At 41.2% G+C, this 19,015-nt stretch overlaps 1 protein-coding gene across 1 annotated transcript in view; it reads right to left on the reverse strand.

Annotated features, from left to right (window-relative positions):
* GPSM1 (G protein signaling modulator 1) overlaps positions 1 to 19,015 on the reverse strand; it is a 151,235-nt gene that overhangs the window by 76,708 nt on the left and 55,512 nt on the right. Inside the window, 5 exon segments of the mRNA XM_056812696.1 lie at positions 4,144 to 4,259; positions 6,749 to 6,872; positions 7,061 to 7,203; positions 9,727 to 9,862; positions 14,006 to 14,227. Of these exon segments, the coding sequence (XP_056668674.1) occupies positions 4,144 to 4,259; positions 6,749 to 6,872; positions 7,061 to 7,203; positions 9,727 to 9,862; positions 14,006 to 14,227 (741 nt within the window).

Genomic DNA, 19,015 nt, shown 5'->3' on the forward strand with positions numbered 1-19,015 from the left:
ATGTAAAACCCACTGGAATTGTGCATCGCCTACAGGAGAGGGGGGAGGGGAGGGGAGGGAAAGAACATGAGTCTTGTAACCATGGAAAAAACATTCTAAATTAATTAATTAAATAAATGAACTTAAAAAAAAAAAAAAGATTACTCCTGGATGGGGTTGAGAGTCAGGCCTAGAGACGGGAGGTCCTAGGTTCAAATCTGATCTCAGGCACTTCCTAGCTGGTGACCCTGGGCAAGTCACTTAACCCCCCATTGCTTAGCCCTTACCATTCTTCTGCCTTAGAACCCATACACAGTATAGATTCTAAGACGGAAGGTAAGGGGTTAAAAAAAAAAAAAAAGGTTATTCCTGACAGTTTCAGAATCCTTCCTTAAACAAGACCCTTGAATTTGCTTCTCTCCCTTAAAAAAAAATGTATTTAATTTATTACTTTTCTTTATTAAGCACCTACTATGCATCAGTCTCATTGCTTAAAGTTGGGGATACAAAAAGTGAAAGACAGTATTTGATCTGGGCTCACCATCTAATGGGGGCAACACGCGAACAACTGATGTACCAACAACCTGTATACAGGATCAACTGGAAATGCCAGAGAGAAGGCACTCGAATTAAATAGGACCGAGAAAAGGATTCCTGTGAAGGTGAGATTTAGTGGGATTTGAAAGAAGGCAGCAGGCAAAGAGGAGAGAGAGCGCTTCAGGCATGGGGGCTGCCAGGGCAAAGCCAGGTGCCAAAAAAGGAAGGGAGTGACTCACTTGAGGAACAGCAAGGAGGTCAGGTCATCAGATCACGGGGTCCTTGAAGGGCTCTAAGGTGTAAGAAGACTAGAGAGGAGGGGATGAGGGGGCAGGTTATGAAGGGGCTTTTTGTCCTTTAAAACCCTCACCTTCCATCTCAGAATCAATACTGTATATTGGTTCTAGGGCAGAAGAGCAGTCAAAGCTAAGCAATAGAAGTTAAGTGACTTGCCCAGGGTCACACAGCTGGGAAGTGTCTGAGGTCACATTTGAACCCAGGACCTCCTGTTTCTAGACCTGGCTCTCCATCCACTGAGCCACCCAGTTGCCCCCATAAAGGTTTTTGAATACCAAACAAAGCATTTTATATTTGATCCTGGAGAGTGTTTTGATTTAATTGGCTAATTCACTAAATCCATGACAAAGCATTTAGTCAGAGTTTATTATGTACCAGACACTGTGTTAAACGTTGAAGATACAACAGTGAAAATTCCCTTCCATTCTGTGAAGATGGGATTTTATACATATATTAAGCATATGTATTTGTATTTGTGTATATATATATATTTGTGTATATAATAGTCAGGCCCAGAGACAGGAGGTCCTGGGTTCAAATCTAGCCTCAGACACTTCCCAGCTGTGTGACCCTGGGCAAGTCACTGAACCCCCATTGCCTAGCCCTTACCACTCTTCTGCCTTGGGCTCAGCAGTGATTGTAAGGTGGAAGGTGAGGGTTTAAAAAACAAAAATCAAACCAACCCAAAGGAGCACTAGCAACTGGAGGGGGTGGGGAAGGAAGCCAGGAATCCGAGAGTCGGATGAGGAGGTAGGGATTTCCAGGCACTGGGGACAGCTAGCCCGGAGCCACAGAGAGGAGGGACGACTAGATGGGGAACACCGAATAGGCTACATACAGGAGGGAACAAAGTATAAGAAGACTGGAAAGGGAGGAAGGGTCCAGATTACAAAAAGCTTTCAAAGCCCAACAGAAGAGCTACGATGGAGCCTGGAGGGAGCAGGGAGCCGCTGGGGTTTGTTGAGTAGGGGGGACGATGAGCTGGCCTAGGCTTGGGAAGATGACTTCGGTGATGATCCGAATGGGGAGAGGGGAGGGGAGGGAAACCAGAAAGGAGGGCGCTGCAATGGTCTAGGTGGGAGCTGACGAGGGCCTGAGCTAGGGTAAGGGCTGGGTGAGTGGTGATGAGGAGAAAAACTGTAGGAACCAGCAACTGATTGGACAGGAGGGATAAGAGGGAAGGGCTGGGGATGACAGCAGCATTGGGAACCTCGCTGGCTAGGGGATGACGGTGCCTTTCACACTAGCAGGGAAGCATGGGGAAAGGGTGGGTTTAGGGAGGATAAGAGGCTCTGTTTGGACACGAGCTAAGAGGCCTATAGGACATCTAATTCAACAAGTCCACTAGGAAGTTTGTGACGTGAGACTGGAACTCAGAAGAGAGACGAGAGCCAGATAGACAGATCTGAAAATCATGTACCAAGAAAAGATAGTTAAACCAGAGAGCAAAGAGGAGATGACCCAACACAGAGCCTTGGTGTGCCCTACTGTTTGTAAGGGATACAGATGATGAACAAGAGAGAGATAAGAAGCCATGGTGAAGGGGGCAGCTGGGTGACTCAGTGGATGGAGAGCCAGGCCTAGAGATGGGAGGTCCTGGGTTCAAATCTGACTTCAGCCACTCCCCAGCTGTGTGACCCTGGGCAAGTCACTTGACCCCCATTGCCTAGCCCTTACTACTCTTCTGCCTTGGAGCCAATATACAATATTGACTCCAAGAAGGAAGGTAAGGGTTTAAAAAAAAAAAAAGAAGCAATGGTGAGACAGGTAGGAAGGAGGAGAAGTAGGAAAATGTGGTGCCATGAAAACCCAGAGAGGAGACTATCCAGGAAGATAGGGCAGTTGATAGCATCAAAAGCTGTTCAGATGGGAGAACCTGGTTCATGCTAACAGCAATACTGTGGGATGGTCAACTGGGAAAGGCTTAGTTACTCTGAGCAGTTCTATGATCTGGGAGAATTGTAAAAGACTTAATTCTTAGGACAAAGAATGCTCTCCATCTCCAGAGAAAGAACTATATTGGAGTTGGATGCAGATCAAAGCAGACTATTTTTCACATTAGTTTATTTATGACTTTATTTTGGGATTTTGTTTTAGATGAGTATTCTCTTACAACAATGACCAATATGGAAGTATATTTTACATGATAATACATGTATAACTCAGATAAAATTACCATCTCTAAGAAGAGAGAGGGAAGAAAGGAAGGGACGGAGACAATGTGGATCTTAAAATTTCAGAAAACGTGGAAAATTGTTGTTGCATGTATTTGGAAAATAAAATATCTTTGAATTTAAAAAACTGTTTAGAGATCAAAGAGAGTACGATAGAGAAAAGGCCATCAAACTTGGCAAGTTAGTTAATTTCTCTACAGACTCAGTTTCCTCATCTATAAAATGAGGGAGTGGGATCATGTGGTCTCTAAGGTCTTTTCCATCTCCAAATCTATGGTCCTATGATACTAGTTATCCTCCTAAATAAGGACAGAGAGAATTTTTTCTTCTGAATCTTTGAACTAGATATGGGAAAGAAAAGCAGTGATCTAGGCCTCCCGAGAACATCTCATTCCCTTTGTGGCTTCTTAAATTGATAAATCAGCTCTTTGAGAGCAAGGGTTTCACTTTTGTCTTCTCATTCCTATTACTTGGCAGAGTTCCAGGCAAATGGTTGCTTTGTTGTCCTTTATACTCAAAAAGGACCAAAATAACATCACTGTTGATGCCTTTCAACTTGACATGAATTGGATTTAAGTGAGGCAGTCACATAAAACTGACGGCCTCACTCTCTTCCAAAGCTGTGGAAAGTCCAGTGGCAAGACAAAAGCAATGGCCTGCAATGCAGTGGATGACTTTGTCTTCTATGTCTAATAAAACTACAAGTGCTCCACAGCATCCACTTCTGCTACCTTCATGGCTGCTGGAACAAATTGTTCTCATCCCCGTCTTTGGCTGGGGAAGCCTTTCCATGCCAGGGATAGACATCCCCCTAACTCACAAAGAGATTTGAGGCCTATGGGTTACTGTCAACTTAAGTACTTACTGTAAGTACTTAATAAAATACTTGTCCATTCATTGAACCAGACATGGAAGTCTATCAGAATTACCCACTATGGTCTCTTGGACCCTAAAGTCTTTTAGCCTAAGATATTGTTTCTGAGACCCTCAGGGAAACCTTGAAAATCCCCCCTGAGGCCCAAAGCAAATGCCATCTCCTCAAATGATTTGGCCTTCAAAGTTGAGTCCCCAGGGAAATCAAATACCAAATAAGGTACAGTCTTAGCACCAGCCCTCAGTCCCCCAAAGCCAGAATGCCCCCAATGAGCCTACTTACTTATAGTACTCAGCAGAGACATCAAATCGCCCCAGGAAGATGTGGGCATTTCCTAGGTTACTGTATGCTCTCCTTTCAGCAGCTTTGTCTCCAAATTCCTTAGCAATGGCAAGTCTCTGAAAAATAAAGATTCATACAATGGGCTATGGAGGAGAAGCAATGAATGAGTGCTCACAGAGGCCATTATTAATCAGAGATCCGGATACAGAAAACTAAGGAAGGGGGCAGGAGTAGGAAGAGGCTCTTGGGGCTTCTTTGGAAGACCCTCTCTGGGTCTTGAAGAGGAACCAAGATCCTCTCAATTATCTAAATAATTCTTCTACCTAGCAACAGGCAGCTTGTACTCAGGAAAGATAAACTCTTTTTAAGAAATTGGGCTACATTTGGCTACAAAATAATTAATCGCTAAATGGTACACCAAAGTCAACTAGAATTTCTAGTTGTGGGTTTCTGATTTTATTCTGAATTCAATAACAAAAACTCAGCAAATAAAATAGGTAGAACAGAAAAAGAGGGGTGGATAGGAAACTGAAGACCCCATCTGCTGTTTTTTTTGTCTATTGTTTTTTGTTGTCTGTCATTGTTCTCTCCTCTAATCAAGATAAGGAATTGATCATTTAATAATTATGTTAGCCAGCATTTATATAACATATTGCGGCTATGAATCTAGGAGGTAGGTGCTATCAATGCTTTTTACTGATGAGAAAATAGACAGGAGGAGTGATTTGCCCAGGGTTTCATTGCTAATAAGGCAGGATTTGAAGTCAGGGCTTCCCAACTCCAAGACCAACACTCTCTCCACCATGCCACTTAGCTACTCTAGAGACTTGGAAGGAATCTTGGAACTGGGAGGATGAGTACAACTCAGCTTATCTGAAGGGATAGGGAAGCAAGGAAATTAAGAGAATTATAATTAGCATTTATATGACACTTAGGGTATTTTATACACATGATCTCATTTGATCCTAATCACTAATAGGGAGTTCTTTCTACATTTAACAGTGGGTGTACCCCAAGGTGGGGTAGCTAGATGGCAGAGTGCCCAGTTTGGAGTCAGGAGAACTCATTTCAAGAGTTCAAATCCAACCTTAGACATTTATTAGTTGTGTTACCCTGGGCAGGTCCTTTAACCCTGTCTGCCTCTGTTTCTCCATTTGTAAAAAGAGATGGAGAAGGAAATGGCAAATCATTCCAGTATTTTTGCCAAGAAAACCCCAAATGGAGCCATGAAGAGTGAGACCCGACTGAAAAGTCTAAACAACAGGTACCCCAGTTATATCTCTGTCTTGGCCCCTCTCTTTGCTCTCTACAGTCTCTCACATGATGACTTCATCAGCTCCCCTGGATTTAATGATCCTCTCTAGGCATATGATTCACAAATGCATATATATATATATATGTATATATATCTCCAGTCTTAGTCTCTCTCCTAAATCCTGTTTGTGCATCATAAACTGCCTATTGGATATTCTGAATTAGATGTTCTACGGATGTCTCCTGACTCAACATATCCAAATCACATCCATTATGTGTAAGAGAACTGAATCTCCATTTCTTATTTAGCTGTTTGTTCCTCTCTGAAGACTGAGCCACATTAGGGACAATCTGGAGGGAGGGAGGGAGTGTGTGACTGGGATGACGGACAGGAAAGGCTATTGGTATTCATCAAAAGAACTCTACATTGGGAGTGAAGAGACCTGGACTCTATTCCGGATTTTGCCACTATCTGACTGCATAACTGACTAAGTCTCTTCCTTCAGGCCATCAATTTCTTTTTCTGTAAAAAGAGAAGATAGAGGGGTGGCTAGGTGGCTCAGTGGATAGAAAGCTAGGCCTCGAGATGGAAGGTCCTGGGTTCAAATGTGGCCTCAGACACTTCCAGGGCAAGTCACCCCCATTGTCTAGCCCTTTCTGCCTTGGAATATATGCTTAGGTTTGCTTGTTTTTTTTAAAACTCTTACCTTCCATCTTAGAACCAATACTATGTATTGGTTCCAAGGCAGAAGAATGGTAAAGGTAAGACAATGGGGGTTAGGTGACTTGCCCAGGGTAACGCAGCTAGGAAGTGCCTGAGGTCAGATTTGAACCCAGGACCTCCCACTGCTGGGCCTGGCTGTCAATACACTGAGTCCCAATCTATACTTAGTATTGATTTTAAGACAGAAAGTAAGAGTTTTTTAAAAAAGAGAGAGACTACTAGTAGCAACGCAATGATCCAGGACAATACTACCCACATTCAGAGGAAGAACTGTGGGAGTAGAAACACAGAAGGAAAACAACTGCTTGATCACATGGGTTGATGGGGATATGATTGGGGTTATAGACCCTAGTGCAAATATCAATAATATGGAAATAGATCTTGATCAATGACACATGTAAAACCTGGAGGGAGGGAAAGAACATGATTTTCATAATCTTATAAAAATACTCCAAATTAATTTACACTTAACAGTTATTATTATAATTAAATTAATTAATTAAATAAAAATTTTTAAAAAAGCAAAAAAGAAGAGAAAAAAGAATGCTTCTTAGGGAATTTCACGCTTCAAGCAAGACACCCTTGACCCCAGAAGGAGGGGAAAAAGTTCCAGGGATAATCACTTACCTCCTTGTGGAAGGTGATGGCTTCACTAAAATTTCCCAGCAGATACTGGGTGTTGCCAAGGTTCCCATAGGCCCGGCCCTGGGCAGCCCGGTCTCCCAGCTCCTTCACCAGAGACAGGTTCCTCCTGTGGACCCCAAGACTCCATCTGAGTAATCATTCTTGCTCATAGTGTTGAAAAGCAGTGGTCCAGCCTCCCCACCTCTTCTTGCCCCGGACCCCAAGTGACCTCCCCTAGAAAAGGATGGGCCAGAGAGGGGGGAGGGAGAGGAAGGTAGCCCTCCTTTGGATGAGCTGATGTGGCCGGTCACTCACTCATAGAATTCTGAAGCTTTCTGAAGTGTCTCTCTGACGTCCAGGGGCAGGTGGCCGGGGTCCTGGGCAGAGTTCCAGGACAGCTGCTTCCCCTTGGCATGATACACATTACCGATGTTGTACAAGGCTCTTGCTTCCCCCACCTGTAGAAGCACAAACCAGTTAGTAAAAATACCTTCAGCCAAAGACAGAACTACTTATTTAATACTCTCGAGCTCCTCCTCTCAAAAATGCCCCTCCTTTAAAAAAATATTTTTTAATAGGGAAGACTATATAATTAAGTCTAATGAACTCTAATGAGTGAGATACTACTGGACTGACCTGGAATTTGTACCAGATTAATGCGGCACCGCCTAATATTGCTTATACATATGATAGCAAGTTGGGCTTTTATGATATTAACTTTATTGCTCTATTTAGCTTAAGTTCTGAGCTGGCCGTCTCGGTTTACTCTTGTACCTGGCCTAGCAGGAGCTGAGAATAAGGCCTTTGAAATCAAACTTCTCCTAATTCTAGAGAAAGTAGGCTTCAGGAACCTATGCAAAAAGAAAGAGAAAGTAGGAAATTCTGCCTCGATGACTAATTCTTTATCTAGGTACATGTTGCTTCCCCCTAGTGGAATATAATCTTCTCAAGGGCAGGGACTGTTTCCTTTTTGTCCTGATATCCACATCACCTGGCACAATGCCTGGAACGTATTTGGAGCTTAGTAAATCTTGGTGGCAGCTAGGTGGCACGGTGGAAAGAGTGCTAGGCCTGGAGGCCGTTAAAATCTGGCCTCAATAGGATAGTAAAGGAGAGTGATCAGTGTTGGAGGGGGTGTGGCAATATTGGCATTAAGGCATTGCGGGTGGAGTTGTGAGCTGATCTAACCATTCTGGAGGGCAATTTGGAATGATGCCCAAAGGGCCAAAAAATTGAGCATCCCCTTTGATCCAATCTACTAGGTCTGTTTCCCAAAGAGTTTTTTAAAAAGGGGGAGAAAAGACCTACTTTTACAAAAATTTTTATAGTAGCCCTTTTTGTGGCAGCAAAGAATTAGAAATTAAGGGGAGGTCCATCAGTTGGGAAATGTGGCATATGATGGTGACAGAAGACTATTGTCCTATAAGAAATGATGAACAGGATGATTTCAGAAAGAACTAGAAAGACCTATGTGAACTGATTCAGAGTGAGATAAGCAGAACCAAGAAAAAATTATACACAGTAATAGCAATATTGTGGAATGATTGACTGCAGAAAACAGCTACTGTCAGCAATTCAGGACAATTCTTTTTTTTTTTTAACTTACCTTCCTTCTTGGAGTCAATACTGTGTATTGGCTCCAAGGCAGAAGAGTGGTAAGGGCTAGGCAATGGGGGTCAAGTGACTTGTCCAGGATCACATGGCTGGGAAGTATCTGAGGCCAGATTTGAACCTAGGACCTCCCATCTCTAGGCCTGGCTCTCAATCCACTGAGCTACCCAGCTGCCCCTTCAGGACAATTCTGAGGGTCTTAAGGCAAAGAATGCTCTCCACCTCCAGAGAAAGAATGATTGGAGTTGGAATGCAGATCAAAACAAACTATTTTTCACTTTATTTGTGTTTTTGGTTTTACATGATTATTTTCTTATAAAAATGAACAATATAAATATGTTTTACATGATAATACATATTAACCAGATAATAACCCAGATCAAATTGTTTATCAACTCTTTGAAGGGGAAGGGAAGGGAGTCTATTTGGATCATATAACTTCAGAAAACTTATGTGGAGAATTGTTGTTACATGTAATTGGTAAAATAAATATCTTTACAAAAAAAATAATATCTGGCCTCATTGTTTAGCTGTGAGATCCTGAGCAAGACATTTAACCCTCTTTGCCTCAGTTTCCTCAGCTGTAAAATGAGAAGGAAATGGCAAGCCATTCTATATCTTTACCAAGAAAACTCCAAAAGGGGGTTGGCCAAGACTGAAACAACTGAACAACAAAAAATCTTGGTGGGAATGAAGTGATGCTATCAGTGCTTTAAATGGACTGAGTAGTAACAGGGAGTGAAGGAGATAAAATGAAGAAGCTGGGGACTGATTCCTGTGGTTACCCTTCATAATGTGCCTTCATTTTTTTAAAACCCTTACCTTCTATCTTAGAATCAATACTGTGTATTGGTTCTAAGGCAGAAGAGTGGTAAGGGCTAGGCCATGGGGTGACTAGCTCAAGGTCACACAACTAAGAAGTATCTGAGGCCAGATCTGAACCCAGGACCTCTTGTTTCTGAGCCTCATTCCAGCTATTGAGCTACCTGGCTGCACCTCCTTCATTAAAAAAGTTTGTGAAATCCCAAGTGTTTGACATACTCATATTTATATCTTAAGCATGTAGCTGTATGCTCAAGCCAAAAAGGAATTAAAAAACCCCCAAACCTATCCACATTTTTGGATTATCTGTATCTGTGCTCCCTCCTAATCTTTTTCAGTGATATAGATGAGTGGATATTGAACAAAGTAATCCCTTGGGGATTGTAAATGAAATGTCTCCCCTCAGTTGATCTGGACACAGACTTGGTCAAGAATGCAGGATCACCAAGGGGTTTACCTTGGGGTGGGGGTGGAAACAGAGAATTAGATATGGAGAGTTTATGGAAAAGTTCTGTCTCCTGGAGGAATGTTCACCTTTGGGCTCTTACCTTGTCACCCTGCTCCTGGGAAATGTCCAGGTGTCTTTGGCAGCAGATTACAGCTTCCTCAAATCGACCCAAGATTTTGAGAGTGTTGCCCAGGTTGCCACTGGCCTTGGCTTCCCCAATGCGGTCCCCAATAGTTCTAGGGAAATGGAAGCAGGAAGACAGGAAATCAGCTCATGTAAAATATATTTTGCATGTATGTTGCAAAAAAATAAGAAAAATCAAGAAAGCAAGAACATTATGCTCCACTTTGTACTCAGGATAGAGAGCAGAAGTTGGAACCTTCAAGTTCAGATGACCTCCCATAGACACATTCATATTCTCTCTCTCTCTCTCTCTCTCTCTCTCTCTCTCTCTCTCTCTCTCTCTCTCTCTCTCTCTCTCTCTCTCTCTCTCTCTCCTCTCCTCTCTCTCTCTCTCTCTCTCTCTCTCTCTCTCTCTCTCTCTCTCTCTCTCTCTCTCTTCCTCTCCTATCTCTCTCTCTCTCTCTGTCTCTCTCTCTCTCTCTCTCTCTCTCTCTCTCTCTCTCTCTCTCTCTCCTCTCTTCTCTCAATCTCTGAGTTTGGTCCTAAATGGAATCACCTTCTTGTCCTCCTTAACCTCACACCTATGCCTATCAGAGCAGTGAGAAGATTATAATTCTGGTGGTCAGTGCCCGAGTGCCTTGAGCACAGCTCGGACCCAGCCTGGTTTATCTGTGCAAAGAATTTAGGACTTAGCAGATCTGGATACTTCAAGAGGCTTTAGTAAACCAAAGATTGGGCATAGCAAAAGGGGATTCCTAGAATGGAGCATAATGCTATTCCCGCAAAAAAGATTTATGCTTGTTGGCCAAGTAAAGAAAGATATAACAAAATGAATAAGCACCATTTATCTAAATCAGGAGGCTGTCTCCAACTAGAGCTCCCACCTGAGGCCTTTTAAGGAAACTAATTTCTCTAACCTTTAGGGAAACAAGTTCCAGGAATCTTTGCTAGATGAGTCAACTCCTCCCAAAACTACATCTTGAGGGGGCCTCTAAGAAGGTCATCTAGTTCTATAAATCCTCTTTCTCCTCCATACTTTCTGTGACTTAAAAACTGCTACTTGTGTCTTTTCTCAAACTTTCTGACCTTAGACACTTACTAGCTGTATGACCTGGGTAAGTCACATAACCTGATGGGAAAAATAACAGAACCTATCTTGTAAGGGGGCTTTTGTGAAGATCAAATGAGATAGTATGTGTAAAGTGTTTAGCACAGTACCTAGCTTTATAAATGCTTATTCCCTTTGTCAGTCCCAAAGAGGCCTCTTATTTTCAGTCTATAGGTCTAGGGTTAAGTTCAATTCAATGAATATTTACTAAGTAAATAAGTGAATGAACAAAAAAGGCACTTGATAAATACATACTATGTGCAAGACACTCTGATAGGTGCCTGGTATACAAAGATAGACATGAACAGCTCTTCCCTTCAAGAATCTTGCATTCTGTTGGGGGTGGGGGTGGGGATGAGGATAGGATACAATATGGAGACAGAAAAGGAAGCACAAAATACTACTTTATATTTTGGAGATGGTGGCAGCAGACTTTGTAAAACTCTGAAAGGAAGAAGGTATAACCTTGTTGTCAATTATTGTGGATCTGTTGACATGACAGAAAAGGAAAATGACAGTTGCTGGAGAGGATTTTAATAATGCACTGTTGGCAGCATTGTGAACTGGTCCAGTCATTCTTAAGAACAATTTAGAACTATGCCCAAAAGGCTATAGAATTGGACATACCCTTTGACCCAGTAATACTACTACTAGGTCTGTATCCCAAAGAGATCAAAGGAAAAGGGCCCATATGTACAAAAATATTCAGAGCAGCTCTTTTTTTATGGTGGCAATGAACTAGAAATTGGAAGGGGGGGGGATCAGCTGAACAAGTTGTAGTATGTGATTATAATGGAATACTATTATGCTATAAAAAATGATAAGCGGATGGTTTCAGAAAAACCTGGGAAGACCTATATGAATTGATACAAAGTGAAGTGACCAGAACCAAGAAATCATTGTGAGTAGTAATAGCAATATTGTAATGATGATTAACTGTGAAAGATTTGGCTACTCTGATCAATATGATGATCTAAGACAATTCTGAAGGACTCATGATGAAAAATGAATCCACTTCCAAAGAATTGAAAAACAGTGAGTGCAAAGTGGAGCATAATGTTCTTACTTTCTTGATTTTTCTTATTTTTTGCAACATACATGCAAAATATGTTTTACATGATTTTACACAGATAGTTAATACTACATTGCTTGCCTTTTCAGACTGGGGAGGGAGAGAATTTGGAACTCAAAAACATTTTTTTAAATGCTAAAGATAAACAATAAATTTTATTAAAAAAATACTACAACTTACATGAACTGAAGCAGAGTGAAATAAGCAGAACCAGAAAAACATTGTTCACAGTAACAGCAGTATTGTGGAATGATCAAATGTGTCAGATTTAGCTACTCTCAGAAATAAAATAATCAAGGACCATTCTAAGGGGCTTATGCCAAAGAATACTATCCATCTCCAGAGAAAGAACTGTTGGAATAGGAATGCAGATGAAAGAATATGATTTTTCCATTGTTTATTTGGATATATGTTTTGGGGTTATGGTTTTATAAAATTATTCACTTACAAAAATGAACAATATGGAAATATGTTTTGCATGATAATATATGTATAACTCAGATTGAATTGCTTGCCAGTTTCAGGAGTGGGGAGGGAAGGAAGGAGGGAGACAATTTGGATCATATAACTTCAGAAAACTTATGTGGAAATTTGTTATATGTAATTGGGGGAAAAATAAAATATTTTAAAAATAAATTTTAAAAAATACTACAGATCTACTAGCATGATGCATCCCAAAGGAAGCATGGAGTGGCAAGGGTCCAAATCAGAGCAGGAGAAAGAGGAGAGAGCACAGGTGATGATGTCTATCGCTGTCAGAATCTGCCCTGGCCCACTGTAAAGGGTTAAGATGGGTCAGAGCTGTTAAATACAAATACCTCTGGGGAGATAAGTCAGAGGTTGGGGGTGGGGATCTGTGGTATAACGACCAACCATTCTTGTGGACCAGTGAGGCAGACTGCAAGAAGAAATCAGGGGAGCTGGAATTTGGAGGAACTGGAAAGCCAAGGTATTTGACGACAGGAGGAGATAAAGAAGAATGGATTCTCAGGTTAGGTGGCATCTTTGGGGGCAAATGTCCTTGGTGAGTAGAGTCCTTAGAAAGAGTTGTGATACTCATAGAACCCTAGGAGATGGTAGCCAGGGGGTGGGAGATGTGAATTTTGGTTTTACTCCTCCCTGCTTAGTCTTTAGAATTCTAGCAACTAGGAATTATACACCCCCACTTAAGGATTGAGTGTGAGGAGGAAGGCCTATGACCGGCATGTACTAGCAAGTGACAAATCAGAGGTGGCCGACCCCCTGGGCTGTCCTAAGCCAGGCTTAAGTCACCATTGGTACATGTGAGATACAGGAAGTGATGTAAAGAAATGCCTTTATATTTCGCATCACTTCCCCTGAGAGGGACACTTTTGTGGCTTTTGCGGACTTGAGTGGTAAAACTTGACTTGGAGGAGCTCTTTAGTGTGGGTCCTGAGACTGCTTCCCTTAGGCGACCACATGGTGAGTGTTAAGGCTGACTTCCCTTTCCCTTAACCCTTCTAAAGGTTCTAGCCCCCAAGGAGACCCCTCATCTTGGAGGAGGCCTCCTAGCTGGAAACCAAGCTAAATTTAATCTTCTGGAAAGGCCCCTTGGCTGAAGTAGGTAGATCTTTACCCCTTTCCCTCTTTCTCCTTCTTAATTTCTTCCTGCTATTGTAAATAAACCATCATAAAATTCCATTCTGACTTGTAAATATTTCATTGAGATTTAGAATTTAAATCCCTGGTGACCACAAAATAATATATTTAGTCTCAACCCCAAAATTTACCCTTAACAGTCATAGTGAGTGCCAATCTATAGGCAATGCTCCGCAAGGGGGAAGGAAGTCTATCTACTAGACATCAGTGTCTATTGGTTACTCCAATATGGGTTAAAGAAGAGAAAAAATTTTAATCCATTCTCCTTTTGTGTTTTCTAATAGTTAACACCCCATATCCTTCTGCCTTAATAAATATTCTCAGCCACATGTTTCATCACTCAATCTCACATGCCCCAAGTTCCATTTTTACACATAATCATATTATTTCACATTTTCACAGTGACACAAATTCCGTCCACACAATCACAGAGCCAGATGGAGTCCCCTGCTTTACCTGGCCAGAGTGAGGTCATGCTTGTGATACTCAAGAGCTTTTGAGTACTCCTTCAGATAGAAGTAGGCGTTTCCCAGCTGGCTATAAATTGCACTCAGAGTCTTCAGATCTTCAGTTCCCACTTGGACAGCTGCTTCAAAGAAGGCAGCCCCAGCTTTGAAATCTCCAGCTTTACAGAGCCTCTCACCTTCTAGAGCCAGCTCTAGGCAAGAGGCCTCCATCCTGAGGAAATAAAGGAAAAGAAAAAGTGAGGGAAACTGTAGCAGGGATTCTATAAACTGGGCTTTGGCATAGACACCTGGCCAACTACTCAGTGACTGAAACATCAGTGCCATCCCTATGTGGTTAGGTCAACAATTCTTTCGGCCTAGGATTTGTTTCTGGTGCTTGATAAAATTAAATGGCTGTTTATTACCTCTAGACTTAAAAGAAAATCTACAGTTAACATTGAAAATGCTTTTCAGGGGACAGCTGGGTAGCTCAGTGGATTGAGAGCCAGGCCTAGAGATGGGAGGTCCTGGGTTCAAATTTGTCTCCAGACACTTCCCAGCTGTGTGACCCTGGGCAAGTCACTTAACCCCCATTGCCTAGCCCTTATCACTCTTCTGCCTTGGAACCAATACACAAGATTGATTCTAAGATGGAAGATAAGGGTTTAAAAAAAAAGAAAAAGAAAATGCTTTGCAACCTGGATCCTTCTTACCTTTTTTCACTTTTCCACCACATATTTTATAAACTAGTCATACTAGCTGTGAAGATTAAATTTAATTCTTCCCTGATTGTGAAGATTAAATTGTAACCCCTGCCAATTTTTAGATTTAATCACCAAAAGTGTAAACACCCCATTCACACTTGAGTGGGGGAGGTCTGTGACCCACGTGTGTAATAGTGGGTGATGAATCAGAATTAAATTGACTGCCCCTGGGAAGTCCTAAAGCAAAGCTTCAACTGTGATTGGTAGACATAAAATTAGGGGAAGGCACAGGAAGTGACACAAAAGAAAGTGTCTTTAGAAGGGAGTTACAACTTCCTGAGTGCAGTTTTTACTTGGAGTTCTGAGTTTAAGTTGAGACTTGAGAAGACTCTGCTGACTGGACCTGAGACCCTGTTCCTGGTGTGGCTGTTCTTAAATATCTTCCTTTTGGATCAACACATGGTGAGTGAAAAGGCTGACTCCTTTCCTGGATATTTTCTAAAGAATCTAGCCTCAGGAGAGACCGACCTCTTGAGAGTTTCCCCAGGGCCTCAGTCTAGCTCTCCCTGCCCCGATTGAGTCAGGGGCTGGGAGTAAATTACTTAGTGCTTAGGCTAGATATCTTACCCTATCCTCTCTCTGATTTTCTTACTTCACTCTTTCTATATTTTGTAAATAAATTGTAAATAAATCTCTTTGGAATTAATATAAATTCCTGGCAACCCTATTTTAAATATAATCCAGTCCAACCTTATTATATAAATAACCCCTTTTCCCATTACATAGCCTACTTGCTATTTCTTAGACATGAAGTTCCCTATATCTTTTTAGTGGCTATTTTCCATGCCTGGAATGATCTCCATCCTCACATTTTGGCTTCCCTGGTTTTTATCATGAATGGATACAACCATTCTGGAGAACAATTTGGAATGAAGCCTATAGGACTATAAAAACCGGCATACCCTTTGACCCAACAATTCCACTACTAGGTCTGTATCCAAAAGAAATCAGCTAGGGGAAATCAACCCATTTGTACAAAAATATTTCTAGCAGCTCTTTTTGTAGTGACAAAGAATTGGAAACTGAAGGGTTATCCATCAACTGGGGAATGGCTGAACAAATTGTCCTATTTGATTATAATGGACTACATTGTGTTATAGGAAATGACGAATAGGATAACTTCAGAAAAACCTGGAAAGATTTATATGAAGTGATGCAAAGTGAAGTGAGCAAAACCAGGAGAACAGTGTATAACTTAATAATAGTGTATGATGATCAGCTGGGAATGATTTGACTGTTAATGATGCGAGGACCTGGGACAGCTCCACAGCCATAGAAGGAACTGATGGAGTCTGAATGCAAATTAAAGCACACCATCCTTCACTTTATTTCATCTATGAATTTTTCTCTCATGTAAGCAAGATGTGTTTTGTTTCACAACAGGACAAACATGGAGATATGTGTTATATGATAACATGTACATCCTATATCATAATACCTGCTGTCATAGGGAGGAAGAATGGGAAGAAGGAAGTGAGAGAACACAGATTGCCAAATGTCAGAAAAAAAATTGCTGAAAATTACATCAATATGTAATCTGGAAAAAAAAGAAAAAGAAAAAGTTATCTATACTCCCTGTCTCTACTTTCTCTTCTTCCCCTAATTTCTCAGCCTTTTACAATCTGGCTTGTTAGCTAATCACTCAATTAAAATTACTCTGTGCAAAATTACTAATGATCTCTAATTTGTCAAATTGGATGATTTTTATCTAAGTCCTAATCCTTCTCAACTTATCTGCTACATTTGATATTAGTGACCACCCTGTCTTAGATACTCCGTTTTTGTGATATTACGCTCTACTAATTTACCTCCTACCTATCTAACGGTTCCTTCTTGGTGTCCCCTTTGCTGACTCATCACCTACATCTCAAGCTCTAACTGTGGGTGCTTCCCAACAGACCATCCTGAGCCATTTTTCCTTCTTTACATACCCTCTCAGTAACCTCATCAATTCCCATGGGTTTAACCAGCAGCTCTATGCAGGGGGCTCCCAGACCTACATATCCAGGCCTAATATCTCCCATGAGTAATCAATGGCCTACTGGGTATTTCAAACTGGAAGTGCCAGAGCCATCTTCAACTCATTATGTCCAAAATGGAACTTATTATCAAATTTCCCCTTTTCTATTAAAGGTACCACAATCTTTCCAGTGCCAGCTTTGTAACTTTGGCATTGTCTTCCATTCTTCGATCTCTCTCATCCCACATATCTAAATAGTTGGTAAACCTTGACATTTCTAACCTTGCATCTGATCTTCTCTTCACTCACACAGCAACCACCTTACTTCTCCACCTCTTTACTTCCTACTTGGGTTCCTTGCCTTAATTCCAGTCTGTTCTACACATTGCTGCTGCCAAAGTAATTTTCTTTAAGCACAGATCCTACCATGTGACTCCCCCATTCAACCAAAGTCCAGTGCTCCTATTGTCACTAGAACAAAATAGAAACCTTTCTCCTTTTTTTTTTTAAACCTTACTTTCCATCTTAGAATCAATACTCTATATTGGTTCCAAGGCAGAAGAGCAGTAAGGGCTAGGCAATGGGGGTTAAGTGACTTGCCTAGGGTCACACAGCTAGGAAGTATGTGAGGCTAGATTTGAACCCAGGACTTCTCATCTCTAGGCCTGTCTCTTAATCTACTGAGCCGCTGAGCTGCCCCTGAAATCTTTCTATTTATATCTTAAAATTTCTTCCCAAGTTGGCCCCAACTTATATTTCATGTCTCCCTGGACATAATTCCCCCTCCCACAGTTGGCAATCCAGGCAAACTGACCTTATCTTTCTTCTTGACCACATCTCTGCCTTTGATTTGGCTATCCTAATGCCTGGAAATTTGGCCTCAGATTCTTGTCTTCTTGTCCTTTAAGCTGCAGCTCAGGTGTCTTTTGCATAAAGCTTTTCCTGATTCTCCCCTAACTGCTAGTACTCTCCCTCCCAAACTAACTTGTATTTAACTACTTTATAGTCTTTCTTTTATGTGTATTTTTATATGTAGGTATTCTTTTTCCCCATTAGAATGTAAACTCATTGGAGTGGGAAATCATTTTTTTGTAACCTTAGGATCTAACAAAGTGCTTGGCACATAGTAGGTGCTTAATAAATGTTTCTTGAATAATATCTAATCTGTATATTCTTTTTATGAACATCATTATTTGTATCTTATTTCTCCAACTTGAATATGAACTCCTTGAAGGCGGAGTCCATATATTTGCCTTTCTTCATGTCCAAATTGTTTACTAATTCACTGACTGCTCCTTATCACTTACAGGACCACTGGTGAATCATTTCCTTTCCTGGAACTAAAGTTCTTTATTTGCAAATTGACGAGAATTTGATGTCCTCTCTGGTTCAATCCAGCTCCAAATGCATGGTTCGTCTATGACCTATATGATTTTTTAAGGCCTCTGCTGTAATTTTTGGATACTAAGGACCTCTTTGGAGGAGGCCTCTTGGATCTCACCTCGAACACTCAGTTTCCTTTGTGACATCCTGTTGATCGCTCTCTCCAAGGGATTAGCTAGATCTGGTCTATACTCTAACTATGCTTTACCTCTGGAGAAAAAACATTACAAAAGATTGCTTGTTTAGATTGACCAATATGACAGTAAAGGAAAATAGTAAGTGTTGGAGGAGTTATGGCAAAATCAGAACACTAATGCATTGTTGGTGGAGTTGTGAATTAATCCAGATATTCTGGGAGACAATTTGGAATCACACCCAAAGGGCTTTAAAAGACTGCCTGCTGGATCCTAGAATGAAGATTGGCACTTGGTAAAGGTACTTTTCAAATGAATGCATAGTTGAACTATTTCACACATAAACAAGCAACCTTTTTTTTTTTATTTAAAATTTTTTAACTTTTAAATCCTTTTCCACATTTCCATGATTTATTTTCTTTCCCTCCCCTCTTCCCTCCCCCTTCCCTGGGTCGACAAGCAATTCCACTGGGTTGTACAAATTGTTATTACTTGATACCTATTTCCATGTTATTCATTTTTGCTATAGAGCAATTTTCAAAGCCTAAACCCCAAATCACATCCCCCTATATACATGTGATAAGTGATATCATATGTTTTGCATTCCTGCTCCCACAGTTCTTTCTCTCAATGTGGTTAGTTAGCATTCTTTCCCTTAAGTCCTTTAGGAGTGTCCTGGCTTGTTGCATTGCTACCAGTAGCAAAGTCTGTAACCCCCACCCCCATTGACTTTGACAGCAAGGGCACACTGATATCTTCCCTTCTCAGAGCACTTGAAC

The sequence above is a fragment of the Monodelphis domestica genome, chromosome 1 (genome assembly GCF_027887165.1).
Source record: "Monodelphis domestica isolate mMonDom1 chromosome 1, mMonDom1.pri, whole genome shotgun sequence".
Taxonomy (NCBI): Eukaryota; Metazoa; Chordata; class Mammalia; order Didelphimorphia; family Didelphidae; genus Monodelphis; species Monodelphis domestica.